This window comes from Cygnus atratus, chromosome 8 (assembly GCF_013377495.2).
Source record: "Cygnus atratus isolate AKBS03 ecotype Queensland, Australia chromosome 8, CAtr_DNAZoo_HiC_assembly, whole genome shotgun sequence".
Lineage (NCBI taxonomy): Eukaryota > Metazoa > Chordata > Aves > Anseriformes > Anatidae > Cygnus > Cygnus atratus.
The window spans coordinates 11,277,107-11,296,189 of NC_066369.1; the positions used below are offsets into that span (position 1 = coordinate 11,277,107).

The 19,083-nt window shown below is 43.2% G+C and overlaps 1 protein-coding gene across 3 annotated transcripts in view; it reads right to left on the reverse strand.

Moving 5' to 3' along the window:
• Window positions 1-1,931: 1,931 nt before the first annotated feature.
• CEP350 (centrosomal protein 350) overlaps window positions 1,932-19,083 on the reverse strand; it is a 72,944-nt gene continuing 55,792 nt past the window's right edge. For 2 of the 3 annotated variants that reach the window (XM_035537836.2, XM_050712230.1), the window contains exons 33-38: window positions 18,268-18,350; window positions 14,965-17,054; window positions 13,540-13,941; window positions 13,306-13,452; window positions 12,005-12,127; window positions 1,938-6,027 (exon numbers count right to left, since the gene is read on the reverse strand). In XM_035537836.2, coding sequence (XP_035393729.1) covers window positions 5,863-6,027; window positions 12,005-12,127; window positions 13,306-13,452; window positions 13,540-13,941; window positions 14,965-17,054; window positions 18,268-18,350 — 3,010 coding nt within the window. In that variant the 3' untranslated portion in view covers window positions 1,938-5,862. Of the gene's footprint in view, window positions 6,028-12,004; window positions 12,128-13,305; window positions 13,453-13,539; window positions 13,942-14,964; window positions 17,055-18,267; window positions 18,351-19,083 lie in introns of all 3 variants that reach the window. The other variant, XM_050712229.1, reaches the window with a different exon arrangement.

A 19,083-nucleotide genomic window follows, 5' to 3' on the forward strand; every position in this document is an offset into this window, starting at 1 on the left:
GAAGCCCTTACACTATGCAGGACACAAAATGCAGAGCAGAGACAGCATTTCGAGCACGACAGCATTTTAGGGAGGGCGATGGCACCACCTCCCCGGGGAGGCACCGCACCAGCGCCCAGCGGTGTCCTGGGGAAGGCAGCTGCCTGCCGTTGCCCAACCCGGGAGTTGCACCAGGTCCACGGGCGCAGCCTTCGCAAGGCAGCTGCGCTCCGGTGGTGCTGGGAAGAGTTGCACAAACACCCCAGTAGAAAGTCCGTGCCAGAGTGGAGCAACGTACGTTTGCAAATGAGGAAATTAGAGTCTTTGTCAAGCTGGTTACTGGGCATACTGGGCAAGGACGTGGTAGCGATGCAGCACTTTGCCGTGTCACTTTGCCAGAGCACCGTGGCAGCCTTCCCGCTGCTCAGGCCCTTTTTAAAGGGAAGCCAGGTCTCCAGCCGGAGAAGCACAGTTCAGTTTTTTCCAGCGTAAATGCACTCCAAGCCACTCCAGGGAAGGATGCTGATGGCTGCAAGTAGATCCCTGTCTGCAAACACAAGGCTCAAGGAGCAAAATAGCTGCGGGGTGAGGGAAGTGCCACGGATGCTCTCCTGCTGTTTGATAATGAGCGCGCAGAGGCTGCAGCACCGCTTTGTCTCAGCCCTTTGGGCAGCAAGTGCCCCACTGCCGCGCTCTGGCTGGTTCAGAGCGAGCTCAGGCGGCTGTGATGCTCTCCGCCGAGTGCTGACACCGTGGGACTGCAGCAAAACAGCCTCCGAAAGGAGTGCACAAAGCCTTCCTCCATGGCGAGGTACTTCTGCTAAGGAGAAACAGCAAAAAACTGCTCAGCGCAGCGTTAATAATGCTTTTGCAGTGGTTTTTTTCACAGGGGTCCCCCCATAGAACTCACCCAAGCTGGAAGAGCAGCGCTGCTTTCTTGTAGACTGTTTGCACATCTGATTAGGCACAGGTCCACCTGCACAGAGAACTGCATGAGTTTATTGTGCAAGCTCACTAGCCCGAGGTTCTTCTTGCTCCAAACTCCACTTTCCCAGAGAACATTTCCAACATCCTTGCTAGACAGAAATCAGCGTTTAACGCTCAGCTATATGCTAAGAAACAGCCCCAAAACACAGCAGAGGTACAGGAGCAGCAGCAGCCACGGGTCCTGAACAGGCTCAACAAATGCTCTGGGTCTTCCCCGTCTCGCGTTGTGCCCATTCTGCTCCCCCTGCACCTCACGGCCGCTGCCGTCCCATCGCTGCCTGCCTGCACGCCTGGGGTTTGGCACCGCAACTGCTCTGACCTCGTCTTGCAAAGCTCTGCTACCTTTCATATGTTAAAAGTTTTGGGTTTTGTTTTTTTCCTGTTCAGAAGACAGTTTGAAACCATCAGAGGAAAAAGGAAACCACAAGGATTTAGGAAAGCTTCACCAAGAAATGAAGTTTTCAGGCAGGGGTGTTCGCCCCCCCCCGCTGAGGAAGTGAGCAGAGCTGGGGGCTGCAGCTTTACTGAACTGTGAAAATTTAGGAGCCTAATTGAGTGCTCTGAAACAAGGCTTAGGCTCTGAAGAATTTCATTCCAACACAGTTTTTTTTTTTTTTTTTTTTTCCAAATGTTGGAAAACATGAGTTTTTAAAACCTATTTTACATAAAGGCAAGGAGTAATTTTTCTCCTGGCAAGGCCATGTAGTGCCTTTCTGCAATGATTACACAATGTTATTTTCTGTTTTTGTTTTTATCAGTCAGCTTTAACAATAAGGAAATTCTAATAACGTGTGATTATAATTAAGGCAACTAACGGGATTTTGTGGACTGTGATTGGCATCACAAGTACAGTATCAGACAGAGAGGGGAACGTATAAGGGACAAATCTCCAGGACACCTTCAGAATTAGCAGCCATTTGGGTAATTATAAAGCTCCATTTTATAAGGCACCAGAAAACAAGATTAATTTATAAATCAGTTTATTTACAGATTTTGTTCTCTTAAAGTACATTTCAGTTACGAAAGATATTTACACTGGTGTACACAGGGACCCCCCTGGTTATTTTACAGTTCTTAATTACAAAAACCCCTCCACATCCTTGGGTCTGTCTACTGTGCAAAGCTGCTCTGGATGTGAACATCTGCTGAAACTGGCCCAAAAACCAAGTTACCAGGTTATTTACACATACACAGTAAACAGGTTTCTTTTTAGTATCTCCACAACACAGTACATCAGGAGACGGAGCCTCCCAGAAGGCGGCTTTGCAAATGTGTATCAAAAGGCTCTGCAAAGTCAAGGAAAAAAAACTATTAAATGCAGGTTAATTACAGTATTCCTCTTTCATCTGTATATATCTTTGCATTTAACGTTTAAATTACAAATAAGTTCAATAGTTTGCTTTTCTCCATTTTAGTTGATTTGTAAACACTTCAGATGCACTAAATACCTTGTAAGATTCAACTGTTTCTCTGCTGAAAAGTACTTTATTTTCCTAATAGTCTTAAGGTAGCAACGGGATATGAAAGTCAGAACTGCGCTCAGTTCCGTGCAGAATAGTCACTTAAAAGGTCTCTATCACTGTGCTACTGAAGATCTTCTGCAGGTACACACTTATTCAAGTATTGCAAAAAGCTAAGGCCACTTTTTCAAGAAAGGAAAGTGAACAAGACGGGATTTTTCCAATCCCTCAATTCTACCTCGTGAGCAGCGAGCCTCTTCTGAAAGGCAGAAGTGCTGATTTGCCGCAGCTCAGCTCAGGAAGCATCCTGCTGCGAGAGGTACTCACGCTCCTGGTCCTCACGAGCCTGGGCTTTCCCACCCGGCACTGAGATCCTTCCGAAAAGGGAATCGCATCTCCACAGTGACATTGGCCACTGCCTCAAAGAGCTCACAGGTCTCAGAAAAATCTCGCAGCCTTGAAACTTCTAACGGTGTTGGCACCAAGATAACCAGGACCCAGTAGTATCATCTTGTTCTTTTAGTGGGAAGGTTGGGGAGAAGAGAGAAATACAGAACTTGGCCTCTGCTGTTAAGACTCCAGAATCCCCCCACCTCCTTGTTATCAGACACGACCCAGACAGACCATTGCTTCATCGCAGTAATCATCAGTCCCAAAGTAACTCAACGCACTCGAGCTATTGAGCATACACTCAACTCAAAGCAACTCAACACACTTGAGGTACTGAGAAGGTAATTCACGTATATTCAAGTCTTTTTAGGGTTGCTCCTGTCGAGGATTGCTACCAAAAAATAAACGGTGATGTTTGCAAAGGAATAAAGCCATTACTTACACAGTTTTCTTCTGCCCGAACAGCCGTAAAAACAACTTCTGTAGAGGGTGCGAAACTACTGCTGATCTAAACCAGCGAGACAACAGGCACATCATCTCCAATGGTCCCTGGTATTCTGGCAGGCCAACTGTGCAGCCTCCTCCCTGCTGGTGGCTGTACAGAAAAGCCCCACCAGCCCCACAGGGCAGCTGAAAAGCCTCCGTGATGCGCAGCACCCTCCTCAGTGCCGGCCACACCATCTACGGGACAGAAGCTAACTGCGCTCCTCTGATACTCCAGCCTCCAACCTGCGCTGCGGGTTTCTACCTTCTTTTCGTAATTGCTACCTATAAAAATAACAATCGTCTCTATTGAAAAAGATACACCCAGGAAAGGGAATCTGAGGCAGTGACCCAAGCAGTGACACCAGGCTGGTTAAATGCAGCAGCTTTAGTTTGCTTCTATTTTAAGCATCCGAGAATTTCACAGTTCAGCATCATGACACCTTAGGCGGACAAATGAATCACTTAAGGAAAAAGGCTGAACGTTGCTCTGCCAAGACCATTTGACTTCCAGCCAGCCAGAAAGGCTGCTACTGCAGGACAGACGTGCATATGCCCTGCTGGAGGTGTTCCTATTAGAGCGTTATCTCCTCCTCCTTCTTCCACTTACTAAGCTTCCATGAATATGGCTCACCATTAACTCGCAAGTGAGGTGCTGGCAATACTACATCTGAGAGTCTGCTTGGACCTCTGATAAATCCAACACTTCCCAGTGCTGTCCCTGAAGAATTACCAGCCACGTGTCGTTGTGCAAAATGCAAATATTCCAATGATAGCTTTCCAAAACAAAACCAAAAAAAAAAAAAAGGAAAAGAAAAACCCTCATGGAGCAGTAGCAGAGAGAGGCGTACTAAGAAGCCCAAGAACCAAGCAGATGAAAGAAGCAGCAGGTATCTCCCCCCATGCCTATCGTGGGCAGCAGCATCTTCGGGGGACCTCCAAGAGGGCTTCGAAGCATCTCCCTGCACTCCAATGTGTCTGGAGAACCTGACTCTCCTCTGCATCTTGTCCCAGGTTAACAAACAGGGACATCCACTATTAAGGCATCAACGTTCGACCCCAGATTGTCTGTGTTCATCCAAGAGAAACACCAGAATGGGAGGGACAGATTAGGAAAGAGAACTCGGCAGAAGGACACTGTGGTTCAACCCGGCACCGAGTGAACCAGGTAACAGCTGCCCATGGCCTAGAAGTTCTGGGAAAGGAAGGAAACAGACGGAGCAGGGAAGTTTCACATCGTTTTTCAGCTCGGTCCCCTCAACTCTCCCTTGTCTCTGAATCAGGTGCAGAGAAGCTCCGTTCCTAGCTATACCCTTGCTTCCCACCCCAGTCACTGAGGTTTGGTTCCTCTCATCCTTCCTGTATCTGCCTCGAGGAGCTGGAGGTTTTGTGTGAAGAATACAGACACCGGCAGTTTCCAGAACAGACGCTTTCTCAAGTTTGGCTGTCTCAAAATACAAGATAGCACAACCAACTGCACAGGACACTCTCCTATAACCCACTTAATAAATTATCTGAAAATAAATTAAAAAAAAAGCCACAAGCACAAAACATGCAGACAGTCAAGCACTGCTTTCTTTGGTGAATACACTCTGTTCTCTAAATTGTTCAAGTAATTGCTTCTCCGATTTATTAGGTGACAAGAAGGGAGAAAGCTGAGGGTGTGAAGGCCAAATTTTTGCAAGGAAACATTTTCCACTCCTGCATGTCTCGTGCCTGAGAGAATCCTGAGTATCCGTTATCTAGGAGCAGCTGGTGCTCCAGGAAGTGAAGAAGTGCTACACGGTAGGAGGAAAGTTGTCCACGGGCTCATCTTTCATGTTTGGCATGAGGCGGCCTTTATCTTGCTCCACCTCTGGATTGAAGCATGTTAACATCGGAAAAGCAGTAAGAATTCTTTACTTGAATGCAAAAATCAACATCACCTAATTTCCCTGGACTGACTGGCACCATATCTGGTACCACATCCTGGGAAGAAAGACGAAAACCAGCTTCACAGAAAATGGAATTAACTGGGCTCCGGAGCAGAAGAAACTGATGCACATTGTTAGGGCTGCAGGAGAAGAGGTGTTAAGGTTTTAACACTGTTCAGTATGGTAAATATTCAGTTATGACTAAAACCTGACCAAACCATTTCTTCTGCAAATTACTCACATTTCTAAAGACAACTCGAGTACTGATGGCTGAGAGCCATTCCAGCAAAACAGCCAATATCCCAACTTAACCCAACCCTTTCAGAACACAGGCTGCATGTCAAAGGCCCAGGCAGAGGCCACGGACAGCTGCTCACAGCTATGTGGCATAACTGCATCGGCACGCAAACAGTCTGAGCACTCCACAATGCAGCCTCTAGTGAGGATCAGCTTGTTCCAAGCAACAAATCCGGTGCAAGGTCTCTAGCGGCAGAGGATGCAAGTTCAGGTTGCTGTAATCACATCTGTACTGCCTTTAAAACCCACGCGTGGAAGTCCAGCAGCAGTGCTCGCAGGGTGGAGAGTACGTTGGGAGTCAGAAAGGCCCATGACTCAGTGGTTACGCAGCGTCAAGTTTATTTTCAGCTCTGTCAGACAAGCAGTAATCTCCGCTGTTTCTCATTTATCTGGTTCAGTACATCAACAGTGTCTCTGATTAAGGCCTCGAAGATCCCGTCTGCCAACTGCATCTTTACACACAGTTCATCCTCATCGTAGTTCACCCACTGTGCTTCTTCCTCATGAAGTTCCTGCACCTGGGAGGGTAGAGAGGAAAAGGCAAAACGAACGAACATTACAACTCCATCGCTCTAGGATAATATCCCCTGCATAGTTCCAGAAAGAGTCCATAACAGCCTGTATCTGCCAACGGCATGTCTGTCTTTGCAAGAGATTACAGGAAACGCTTGGAATAGCAAAACGGACACAGATCTGTTTGAACCAGGCTATTTCACTGCAGGAACATTTGCTACCTTTCACCACACTACTCATTTCAAAGGATTTCATATTCCTGCATAAGTTTTTCACTTGAGAGAACTCAGCTAATGGGATATTTTTGACCAACACCACCACTAGCTCCATTAAAAACTCCCTAATTGCCCATTTGCAGGAAGCTGATTTCATGCAGCTTAAACTGGTAAGGAATCACGCAAAGGGCTTCAAAAGGGGAAGGAAAAAAAAGAAAAGACAGTTCAGATTATTTGAATTAGAAAACCTAAAGGAACTTACAAACTTCTCCAGTTCTTCTGTATAGGAAGACAAAACACTGGCTTGTGTTGTATGGCAGTCTTACAACTCATTTACACAAAATACTTCATCCTTCATTGGATTTGAGAGCATTATTACAAATTGAATTTTGTGCTCTTACAGCCAGAAGAATAACTCAATGAACATTTATTTCTGTTTATTCCTAAACTGTTGACAAGCAAAATCGCATTTCACTGGTCACTGGCAAATAGGTGTCTGAGTAACAGACAGAAGTAAGGTAATCTCATTCAGCACATTAAGTCGTACCAGGAGTCTCTCCAAATCCCACACCTCCAATTAAACTTATTAAACATTTGTTTTAGTGACTATTTTAGTATTACAGACACATCCTAACAAAGCTCAAACTTTCTCAGAAAAAGAAAGAGTGGGGACAAACATCACTCTTTAAAATGATCCGCTAATCCAGTATCACTATGTAATAGTGTTGTCATCTCAAAGAGCGCAAGAGCTACAGCCCCAATACACACTTCCTCCCTTCCGTCTGAAGCTGAGCCGCGCAGCAACTCGCCTGTTTTGAAGGTGGCAGCTGCGGCAGCACAGTGATGACTCAATAACCCAAACACAGCGTGAAGCCCAAGAGCAGGCTGCTCTGGGAACCCCAGGGAAGCTGCATTGCTTCCAGGGTTTTTTAGCCATTCATAAGGCTTCAGTTACACACGGGTTTTCAGTCTGACAGCTCTTTTCTCCTTCTCCTAAGAGAGCCTGGGGAGAGGGGCAGGGATCTCATCCTGAAAACAGCTTTGGAAGAGTCACACTAAATGCTTACAAATCTCCGTGCTACCGCAGCAAGCATCCTTTTTGGCACAACCCCCATTCCCCTTACAGCTGTCAAAGATGGAGTGCAATGGTTTCATTACGCTCCTTACTAGTAATGAAGAAGCAACAGTACTGGCAATCAAATTTTGAACGTGCATGGTGGGCAAAAAATAGTTTATACTGTGAACACTATCAAGTGACAGATAATTGGGTGTAAGTTTGTTTCAGCCATCCACCCCCCCCCAGACTTCTGAGGTCTCTCCCTCGAGAAGCTTGCTACCTACAATCAGTATGTGCTGGTTGTAAATTTTGGTAAGCCCTGAACTAAATAAAAGCAGCGTGTCCTATATCCTCTCATTAATAAGGAGGTATAAAACAAGCACCAATTTGGAGCTGATCACGTGTTGCGTGACCACACACAGACCACTTGGATGAGGAAGAGCAGGAGAGAGGCATCCCGGAAAGAAGAGGGTGCCACAAAGAAGTGTTACCGAAAAAGAGAGGTCGTGGAGAGAAAACAGAAGCACCAAAAAGGAGACAGTGAAGATCCTGTCTGGAAGATAGATCCTGGAAGTGAGGGAAGATCCTAAAGCTGAGACAGATGGGTGGAGACAAGTGCTGGTGGACCTTGACCCATGACTCCCACGACTGGCAGCCGGGAGCAGCTGCACAACACCAACCCACACGACTTTCTGCCTGACCATCCCAGGCCAGCTGCATCCTCCCTGCTGGGAACGTAAGGCGAGGCCTGGTGAGCTTTAGACAAAGTTTTGATTTCTGTAGATTCCCATTCAAAATCATTAATATCTGCAAAATAAACTACATTGAAGGAGTAGATCATTTGGGAGATTGGAAATAAGAAAAATCCAGAAACAAACCACTGCCTTGGAAGAATGCCAGTACAAGGAAGGCAGGTAGGCCCATTTTCACAGCACTTCATGCCCAGTGTTTGGAAACGTTAAGATCTACAGCTGCGCATAAGAGCAGGCTTTGATTCTCTTCTTACAGTTTGACTTCCCTGGGGTTTAGGTTGTGGGCGCCAGAGAAGCAGGCGTCCAATTAAGCCAGCTTGATAGGGACAGCTCTGCTTTGTTGGAGAATTCAAAATCGCACGGAGAACATTTTAGCCCTCGAGTCAACAGGCCAGAAGGATCAAGTGCTTTTCAGCACCCTGTTGGCAGGCTTGTCAGGTGTAAAAACTAAACACATAGGTTTGGCAGTACCGTGTGAGCTTTACTTTCTGAAGCTCAGGATAAAAGAAAAGGGGTGGGAGGGTCAGCACAGGGAAAGCAACAGCAGTGTTTGTTCTAGCCCTATGCAAACAGATAAGCATAGAGTTTTGGCTGAAGACCCAAGTGGAAAAATAGTGAGAACAATCTATTGTTAGCACCTGAACTTAAATAAGGAGATATGAGGGCTCTTACTGTAGCTTACAAAGGTTTTGAAAGGTCTAGGGAACACTGGTACACCCAAAGCAGCACCTCTGCCTACGTGTACCTCTGAGATTCTCCCCACATAGCACAGACAGAATACACAAGATAAAGGAGGCAATACTAAGGGACACAAAAAGAAAAGCAAACATTTACACGTTCCTTTAACTTGATTTGAAACTGAAAGTGAAGATTTGCTGTAACCACTAATAGTCGAGCAACTTTCCAGCAAACAAGAACTCTCCTAACAGGTTCTGTTACAAATGCTTTCTGAGAAAAGAGACGCCCCATCAAAGTTGACTGAGCTGCAAAAGAAGAGAAGAGCACAGTGTTTTTTTGTCACTGGCAGAAAACCATTGACAGCTATTTCGTCTGCTCTTTCCCACGCTAAAAGTGAAAAGAGGACTAAAGATGCAGTCCCTGGTGGTGGAAGTAGCAGAGACCAAGGCAGAGCAAGCAGGCGAAGGGCTGATCCATCCACTTCTCCCCTTGATTCCCAGCTGGTGGGATGGCCAACTGGCACCCGCACTTCCTCGCATCACCGGGCACTGCCCTAACACAGGCTGCTTCTGCTGTCCTGCCCCCTCCCACCACGCTGAACCTCTGCTGTAGTCAAGGACTACTACCAGGAACTAGGTTTGGTGTAATGAGCCTTCTAGGACACATCCAGGAATAACCAGGGAGAGATTAAGCCAGGCAAAATAGCCTGGCACTTGCTCTGTGCCTTCAGAGAAACCTAAGTCAGTTCAGCACACAGACTTGGCTCTGGGTTTTAGAGCCACCCCCGCCGTCATGGCAGGCAATGTCACTATTTGACAGTCATTACTAATGTGCTGGAGAAGTAAGCATGCAACAGACTCTGCTTCCTCCGTATCAAAACCCCTGCATTAGTTATACCTAGCTCCTGGGTCACACAGTATTGGATAGTCAGATGTGTTTAACCCCTCTCAAAGTCACTAAAAATCACAAAAAAAGTTGTCTCAATAAAAACTGAGAAAAGGTGTTTTCATTTGAAAATTACTTTTACTTGAATGAGAAATTAAGAAACTGGGAAGGACTTGTGCTCAGAGCTTAAATGCAAGTAACGAAAGTCAAAGAAGGTTTACCTCTCTTATAAAAGATCATGTTTTATTTTAACTGCTTATCTTTATAAGCAGACGAAGAATGAGAAGAATCAATCAGCTCCTCTGTATAGTTAAATGACACCCTGCATATTGCAACATAGATATCCGCTAAAGAAATCTTCGTGTAACTTGAAGAAACAGAGCATTTTTGGTTGTGGTTTATTTCTAAAGAAGCTTCTACAGTACCTAAACCTACCAAAAAGTTTTGATTTCTTTTTCAGCAAATCATTGTGTTTGTATTACTTGAATCTATTTAAGACAAAATTCGTGAAACTCCAAATCTGAATCCTCTGTCTGGGGCTACACCGTGAGTTACTAGCAGATAGGCAGCAGATCTTTCACAGACCTGTATATCCAACTGTGAACTCGGATTTGTGTTACCACAGAGCTCATAAACTTAAGCAGAACATGAAGGCTGACCAGGAGACAGAGAAAGCTATCCAAGTAGTTTGTATTTTATAGGGATTATAATAGAATAAGGTAAAAGGAATTGAGCATCATCTCCTTAGGCTTTTTAGTTAGAAGCTTCTCTGACAGCAGCTTATGTTACAGTATGAATTTGGTAGCAATGCCACTGAGACTGCCTTATTCCCAAAGCACGGCATGCTGCAATCTTCACAGTTATTCCCAGCCTTCAGTAAAATTTTATTATCATACTCTAGTGAGAACAAAATAAAATTAAGCATGTTATTTATTAAGCCAAACCTGCCAGAGCTCTATTAATCTCTCATGTCTGGGTCTGCATGTAAATTGCTGGCCAGATTGTCTGAACTTCCAACTTATTCTATCTAAAACACTGATGCCTTCAACTGGAGCAATTTTTCCTAATCAGGAAACCTTCTTTCCAGGTGTGGCTCAAAGAAATCTGAAGTCAACATCTGAAACTGGTACACAAGCATAACAGTTGTACTATTAATCCTCTCAGAGATTTAAACATAAGACTTTTTGCACACACTACAAACAGCCTCCATAACCCAGAACCAAGAGTACTAGGATATGCAGGTCCTATACACAAGCCTTTTATTTACATACAATTCAAATTAACCCCCTGGGGAAAAAGCCTATGTTGGAAACCTTCCACTGATGGGCAATTAGAAGACCACACGACCCATGACCTGAAGTTAGTTCTGTGTGCGCGTGTGGAGTCAATTTCGGGTATAATTAAGTAAAGCATGGTGTTAATAACAACTCATATTTCCAAGTGGAACCTTCACCATCATTATAGCCAATAAAGATGTTAATCATCCTGCAACACAAGCCAACAAGTAACCTTTCAAAAACTAGTACACAGCCAGATACGCTCTATCTTGCATTGGTCTAACAGAGAACTGTCTCTACCCACTGGCAGCTGCATTCACTAGCTCACGGCAAGCACTACAGGAGCAGAAGTCATGGTCGTCGCTTAGCTTTGAGAAAAAGCTTAGCTGTGGGCTCCATCTGGCAAACTGTTTGCCTTGTACTTGGGAAGTATCGTTTTTCACACTGTCATGTTGAAGTCTTTGCTCTTCTAACCCAAAGAGTTTTGCAGCCTTTCAGTTGAATCTGGTTAGCAATCAAGTCTATTATGTTTCCAGTATCACTGCCTCCAATTAATCAGTATTACTTCAAAATAGAAACATTTCAAATTAAAGTAAAAGGAAAAATGTATTTTCTTCCCAAAGAAAAAGCTCACTCTCCTTTCAGTCAAGTATTCCAGTTCCTCCTGCAAATCCACGCTTTAAACCTTGGGGAGTGTGCAAATCTAACCTCCAGTAAAATCCAGTATGAACTGAGAATTCAAGCAATTCACCTTACTTCATGTGGTTGTGGATGCCCCATCCCCGGAGGTCTTCAAGACGAGGTTAGATGAGGCCCTGAGCAACCTGATCTAGTGGGTGGTGTCCCTGCCTATGGCAGGGCGTTGGAACTAGGTGATCTTTAAGGTCCCTTCCAACCCAAGCCATTCTATTATTCCATGATTCATTGGTACTGGACTTGTTCTGTGTTTTGCTTTGTTTTGGCAAGAAAAATTAAAAAAAATTAAACGCCTTCCATTGAGATCTTATGCACACTTTGCATTCTGTAAATAGTATGTTCAAATGCTGAAATGTATGATCATGTTATACTTCAGTCTGAGGGACAGAATCTGAAATGTCTGTTCGTATTCATTTACTCACCAATATATGATCCACTCTATCTCGTTTCTTCCGCCCAAATTTCATCATCTTCTGCCAGTCTGTTTTGTGATTAGGTTCTTTCCTCAGGCTGAACAACTTCAGTACTTCAGCTGCAATGAAGCTCTACAGAACAGAAAAGGTGAGATTTATCATATTTGAGCTCAGAAATGACATGCATACACAACGTTCTTTCCCTAAAGAGTAAGACTATAAATGCATAGAAGGCTTCTGTTTAGCCAGGGGATATGCAGTGAATACAAGTAAGTTGCAGTGCAAGTCTTTGAGGCAGCTTTACACAGGCAGAACAATTATTAAATCCAGAAGTGGGAAAAAAAAAGACACCCGTTCCTGGAACAATCTTGAGAACAAGAATTTTCAGTTAAGCAGTACAGTAAACAGAAGATTATGACAGTTCATTCTGTAGGAAGTTATTAAAGAAAAGAAGGGTGTGAATTTGGTGTCCTTGTCCTGTGACCCTGCTCTCCTCTGCCACAGGCTTTTCAAAGTCTTCTCAACTAAACAGGTTAATTCAGATACTACTTCTGACTTTTCCAGAGAGTTAACATGCTTTATCTTCAGCAGGTTTATCAAAATACAGTCCAAACTAACAATTTAAGAAGAAACAGTACACCTAGGACTCTTCATTTATGTCCTGACAAGCTGTAATACAAGTTCTTTGTTGAGCACTTTCAGAAACTTTTTTCCGCCCCCCCCCCCCCCCCAACCAGCCCTACAAGTTTAACTTTGGTCCAGTCAGGCTCTACCTTTTGGGGGTTTTGTCCTTTCTGAAGCACTACCACCAGCAACAGGATTTCTCCTTTGGCCAAATACAGCAATAACCTCACCAGTCAAAGTTTGGATCCATACAGGCAACTCCCACTGTTCTCAGTGAGGTTGGCACAGGTGTGTCTGAAGAAAAAATCCAGCTCATCCCACTTAGCCCAACCCTACAGTTGGATCCATGCCACTATACCCAATACAGAGTTCCAATGAGGTCTGCTGAAGCAGCAGTCTGTCAGCATACCAATTTTACCAATTTTGTAAGACCAAGGTTTTCCTGTCAGTTCTGCATAGAGGATTGTGGTTTAAAAGTAACTAGTATCAGCCAAGAAGACTGGGAGGCAAACCTGTTGAGTAAAATGGACCATCTTGACAAATTCCCTTTCAGGTTTGTAATCTCATTTCTCTTCTCAACACTTCTCGTATTGGATAGATCTGTTACTATCTTTTAACCCTCAGGCAACTGTTACTACAACATTCTTCATCTCCTCTTCCCTGTTATCACAAGAATTTCTTCCTACCTTGATTTCATCCAGATCATTTGGATCTTTTACTCGGCGAAAGTAAGCAGATGTGATCCTACATGGTTTCATCCAAATAGGCTGATTTAGATTAGGATCCTCAGCGAAGATTTCTCCAAAGATCTCTCTTGTTAAATCAAATACCACCTTAACAAAGGAAGAAGCGAGAATTAAGGCTTCTGATCTTCACGGTAACAATTCAAAGGACAAGAACAAAATGCCTGAAGACTGTACCTTTTTATAGACCTGTTTGTTTATCGTGTCCGTGTCCTGCTCTTTAATGGCACCACTAAGATCAGTGTGAAGGCTGAAGTTTTGAAGATCATGACCCAGCTCTTTCAGTTTCCAGAGTTCCTCGGCTGCTGCATGCACCATACCTTCCACCTCCACTGCAGTATGAGGGACTGCCAAAGGCTCCTCACACGGCTTTGTTGGAACTTTCTGTGCTTCTACCTTGGGCAGCACTGCTGGTTCCTCAGCTTGCTTCTGCTGGACCTTACGGGAACTAAGGCCATAGTCCTCATCAAACCAGTCTTGATCATCTCCCAGCACGCTCAGGAACTCCCGATTGAGCTCCAGCTCAGCCAGCCTCTTGGCAAGCTCCTCCTGACCGCTCGCACCGAACACTGGACTCTCCTGTGAATTAAGTCACGGAGCAAATATAAAACAGTGTCACACCGTTGTCTATCAGGCATTCAACTTGTAGTTTTAAGTGCTCTACTAATTGGCTATATATGCACAACTACTCTCAATTCTTTCAAAGATAATAAACAGTGCACAGTAAAATCAGAAGTGTTTCAACTCAAATACCTGGATCTTCTACCACTCCTGATGAACACTTTCAGAGGGTTCCTACAGAGCTTTCAGAGGCTTCCTACAGAAGACCACCTGTACCTACCCACTGTGTGTCCTGATGTTTAACTCTTTAGGAAAGGCTGAGTAGTTTAAAGAGTGATAACATGACATGTAACTTTTCACTTTGCTTACCAGCAAGTCTCAGATCTGCTTCAACAGCCTAAAAGCTTTTAGCAAGCAATGGCCGTTTTAGTGACTGAGCAATGGTGAAATGAGCTGACGCTTTCTGTGATGATAATATATTGAGATCAATGGCAAAGCAGACAGGTTTACCGACATCTTCAGCAGAAAGGCCAAGTTCTAAATCTGTGTCATTAATGGTTGTTCTGAGGAAGCTTGAACTTCCACTGCTCGTGATATATTACTTCTGTGGATAGAGCAGTCTGACAACTTAACGATCTCTATAGCAACTAATTATTTTGCAGGATGATTATTTCATATCAAGGATAGACAGAGGTAAGTTTACAGTTTAATGTATTTTGACATTTTTAGAATAAAATTGAGGATAACGATTAAATGAAATCAAACATGTAAGCAGAACGCAGTCTAAATGAAGTATTTTTCCCTTTGATGTGCCAAAACTTGTCTTTGAGCCTGCAGGGCTACTAAAGTGAGTTGGGAACAGGGAAACACAAGAACACACGTTACACACATACATATAGACACAATCTTCACACCACCAAACAGAACTTGGGAGAAAAAAAACAAACACTGGTGTTACACTGCATTCTTCAGATTCGATAATCATCAGTCAAAGCAATCATCATCAACTCTTAAAATTAGCACAAAATATTTGTTACTTACTGGTCTGGGACACATGTCTGGAGAGGAAAGTTCTTCTCTTTCATCTTCCAAGTCCGAGCTTAGAAAAAAATTATTCAGTCCATCAGGAATCTGCTTTTCTGCTTGCTGAGATGGGGGATTGGATTCCTCCCTCACATCACAGAGTTCCTGGTTGCTGAGCTGGATTTTCTCATTCCTGACCTTCTTTATTTGCTGTAACTGACTGACTGTGTCTTTCACAAAATCTTTAAGCAGACTGTCCGTCAGCAAACTGACCTTTTCCAGTTGGTCTTTCGACTTTTCTTCTTCTCTAAATGGTAGTCTAAGCTGGGCTTCTAATTGGTTCTTCTCTTTTGCCAGCAAATCCAGAAGTGGAGTTGCAGGCTTCTCCACAACTCCAGGAGAGAGATCATCTAACTTTTCAGAACACTCTTCTCCCAGTGTTTTCTGTCTCTCCAGTTTTTCAGAAAGGAAATCAGAGATGTCATCTAACTGAACGGTGGAAATCTTGTCCATCACACCAGAAATGGGAGGAGGAAGGTTGGCCTCCTCTTTTATAGCATGCTTCAGATAAGCCACCACAGACTGTTCTGGGGCAAGTGATTCAGTAGCTACAGAAATCTCCTTTATGCTCTTTGCTTTGGAAGATGAGTCCTCATCAATGTTTTCTCCAGCTGAGGCTTCTGAAACAGCTGCACCTGCAGGAGCTTTATCCTGGGAAGAGTTCTTTGTTGCACTTCTGCTCTGCCTTTCATCTTCTTTGCCAGATTTGGAACTTCCTTTGCCTTTCCGCTCAGCTTTGTGTTGCTTCTCCAGTCTGTCATCAAAGAACGAATCTTCATCCTTATTCGTGTCTAAATGGTTATCAACACTTTCTGCAATGTGAGAGATTTTTTGAGGAGGAGCAAAAATACCATGCCTTTCTTTGCAATCAAAATATTTAATACCATCATAAGTTCCATTATTGTTCCCTTCAGGTTTATCCAACTCCACACCAGCCCAAAACCCTTTGGCAAATTTAGTCAGACCTTTGAATCGCAGTGTTCCAGGTTGGACTTTACTCACAAGTACCCTATCACCAACGCTGAAGTTTGACAAATTATCTGTTTCTTCTGTGACTGAAGCAGAGGCCCATGGTGGTGGCTGAGCAGGAGCCTGTTCTTTCTCCACATCAATACGTTCAGTATTTTTCATAAGTTCTGTTGGAGACCTAAGCTCCAACAATCTCTCCGAATGCTTGCTGCTGGAGAGAGAAAGAGATTTGTCACTGAGGTATTCACTGATTTCGCCATCACTGCCAAGGCTCGTGGATCTGCTTCTGTTGGTTTCTGTGTGCTGTGACTGCTCTCTCAGTGAGTGAGTGTCCCCTTTAGGGGAGAGAAGGGACACTTCGAAGTCATCTTTGTAATGTTCCACAGCAAGTGTTTCTTCAATTGATGCCTGTTTCCTGGAGGAGGATCCTTCAAAGTCTTCAACATATGATGGCTCTTTTTGACTAAACGGGTGTTCTGAAAGCAGATCATCTTTTTCCTCTGCTGATTTGCTCAATTTGCAGTAAGACTCTTCTACGTTTGGGACAGTTACAGCATCTTTGTCTGCCAGTCTCTGTTTTAAGACTTCTTCCTTACCATGAAGGCTTTCCACAGACAAACCAAAAGGTTCCTTTAGAGAGCGTTCATTTGCAGAATGGAGGACTTTCTCTGGAATAACGTCCAATGAACTCTCCTGTTCTTTATCTAATGTCAACAACACATCAGAACTTTCCAAAGATTTAACATAAGAATCTTCAATCTCGTATTCTTCTGATTTTATATATTCCAAGTCTTCTGGTATCTCAGATTTATGACTGAAGACAGCCTCCTCATTGGATACATTTATTGCAATGCTTGTTGATCCATGGGATATCCTACTAATGTCCCTACTAATGTCTTTTATGTCTTTGAGAAGAGCTGAGGAGGGCACATGATCTAAGGAATCACCGGATCCTGCTCTGGAACTCCTTGGTGACATTAAACCTGAGGAAGATTTTCTGGAAGGTTCTTCTGCATGAACATCTGTCACCTTCTTGGTGTGCACAGACGCAGATCTCTCGGTTCTTGATGACACAGCATCTTGAAGGAAAATAAAAAGTGAATCATAAAAAGTGAATCACAACAGATGGTATAGCCTGCATTGTCTCATCAAAGACTGCAACTATAGCCAACAAAATTAACATCAACGTTTTTATGCTAAAAGATGCAAACTGGTGCCTTGGAAACACAGATTTCTAGCTGTCCTACAAACATTTGTCCAGTTCCAGCGCTATAACACTTTCTTTCTAATTCTGTTTCTTGTACTATTACTTTATAACACTATACAATACTTAGCCCACCGTAAGGACTTAGCAACCTCATCTAGTGAAAAGTATGCCTGCCCATGGCAAGGGTGTTGCAACTAGGTGATCTTTACGGTCCTTTCCAACTCAGACCGTTATATTATTCTATAAAAACAACCAAGCTTAGAACTGCAGACAGAATCACAGAATGGCTTGGGCTGGAAGGGACCTCAAAGACAGGGCAGGGATGCCACCCGCTAGGTCAGGTTGCCCAGGGCCTCGTCCAGCCTGGCCTTGAACACCTCCAGGGATGGGGCATCCACAGCTTCCCTGGAAAACCTGTTCATTAGATAACAATTATCAACAGCAAAACATTGATAAGTATTAAAAAAAGGAAACAACTGTTCCTAAATATCTACTTCTAAAGCCTTAATTATTTTGGTTTCCTTACTTTCCCTCCAGTGATAAAGAAACAGGAAATAAAATAAAAGGAAAAAGGCTGTCACGTAATTATGATTTTATAAAAACCTCACCAAGAATAAAACTAAATAGTGAACATTCAGGAAACAGCAAAAGCAAATGCCTACTAAGTAGAATTAATATAGCATGAACAAAAAACTTTAATATGTAGTACTATACAAAATATATAGTTATATTTGTATTTTTAGTTATATTTTATAGATACAGCATCTCTCATCAACATTTGTTCTAGTACAAATTCTTTAAAATAAAGAACTCAAATACTACGAGGTTTCAGAATTGGGAGCTGGGGGAGTAAGGGAAAGGAGCCATAACTTAGGAACCTCCACTCCCCAAATATTTCCAAGACCAAAACAAATGTAAATGTAAACATCAAAGAGAAAAAAATATAGCTTCACCATTGTGGTTTTATCAAGTCTCCATGCTCTCTTAAAAACTCTTCTTGAATAAAGAAGGATAAGATTAAAGAAGTTTAAAACAGTCAGGCTTCAAGACTTTCATCTGTAGTACTGATTCTTCCGTTTACATACCTGCATACTCTGCAATGGATTCCAAAGATGCTCTGGATCGCTCTGATTCAGTCAGTGATTTCCAGTTTTTAGCTGTTTCCGGCCTAAAGTTGAAATATTGAGTTATGTGAACCATTGTTACATGAGAAAGTGCTCTGTTTTGATTTTAAATAGATAAAAATGAAAATATGAGCATCCGTAATTCTATCAACGTATTAATGATAACAAATGGTTTGGTTTGTCAACATACTGTTAACTTAGAAAACAGGAATGGGGACAGAGTTGATGGTTTGGCAAACCCTGGAAAATAATTTTTTAAAAGGTTAATCACAAACCTTGGCCTTTTTGCAGCCAAAAAAAAGAGAAAGTGACCTTTTATTTTTTTAAAAAAAGAATACACTAAAATTGCACCATCTGCTGGAGAAAATGAAACACTTAATACTGTAAGAAGTGCAAAAAGTCAGCTGAATTGTCTATTTTTTAAAACATAAGATCCAAAACAGATGTAAGTTGAAAAGATGAACAGTCTGCCTCACAGTGCAACAGGCATAAAAACTCTTACAGGTCAGTGATCTGAACAACTGCTTTACACATTCTTGCTCAATCAAAAATTATCGTTCAGAAAGAACTTGAAAATAGGACCTGAAAGGCTGGGCAGGACAGAAATAAGATACATATGATTACAGGGACAGTGCATCTTATCTATTTTGGGCCAAATGCGACCAGCAAATGTGTCAGCAGCATACTGCCACTGTCCAGTGCTTTGAGGAAGAGCAGTTAGCAGCTTTGCTTGCACCAAAGGTCTCTGCTCAAACAGCAATCACTGCAGTTTCAGAA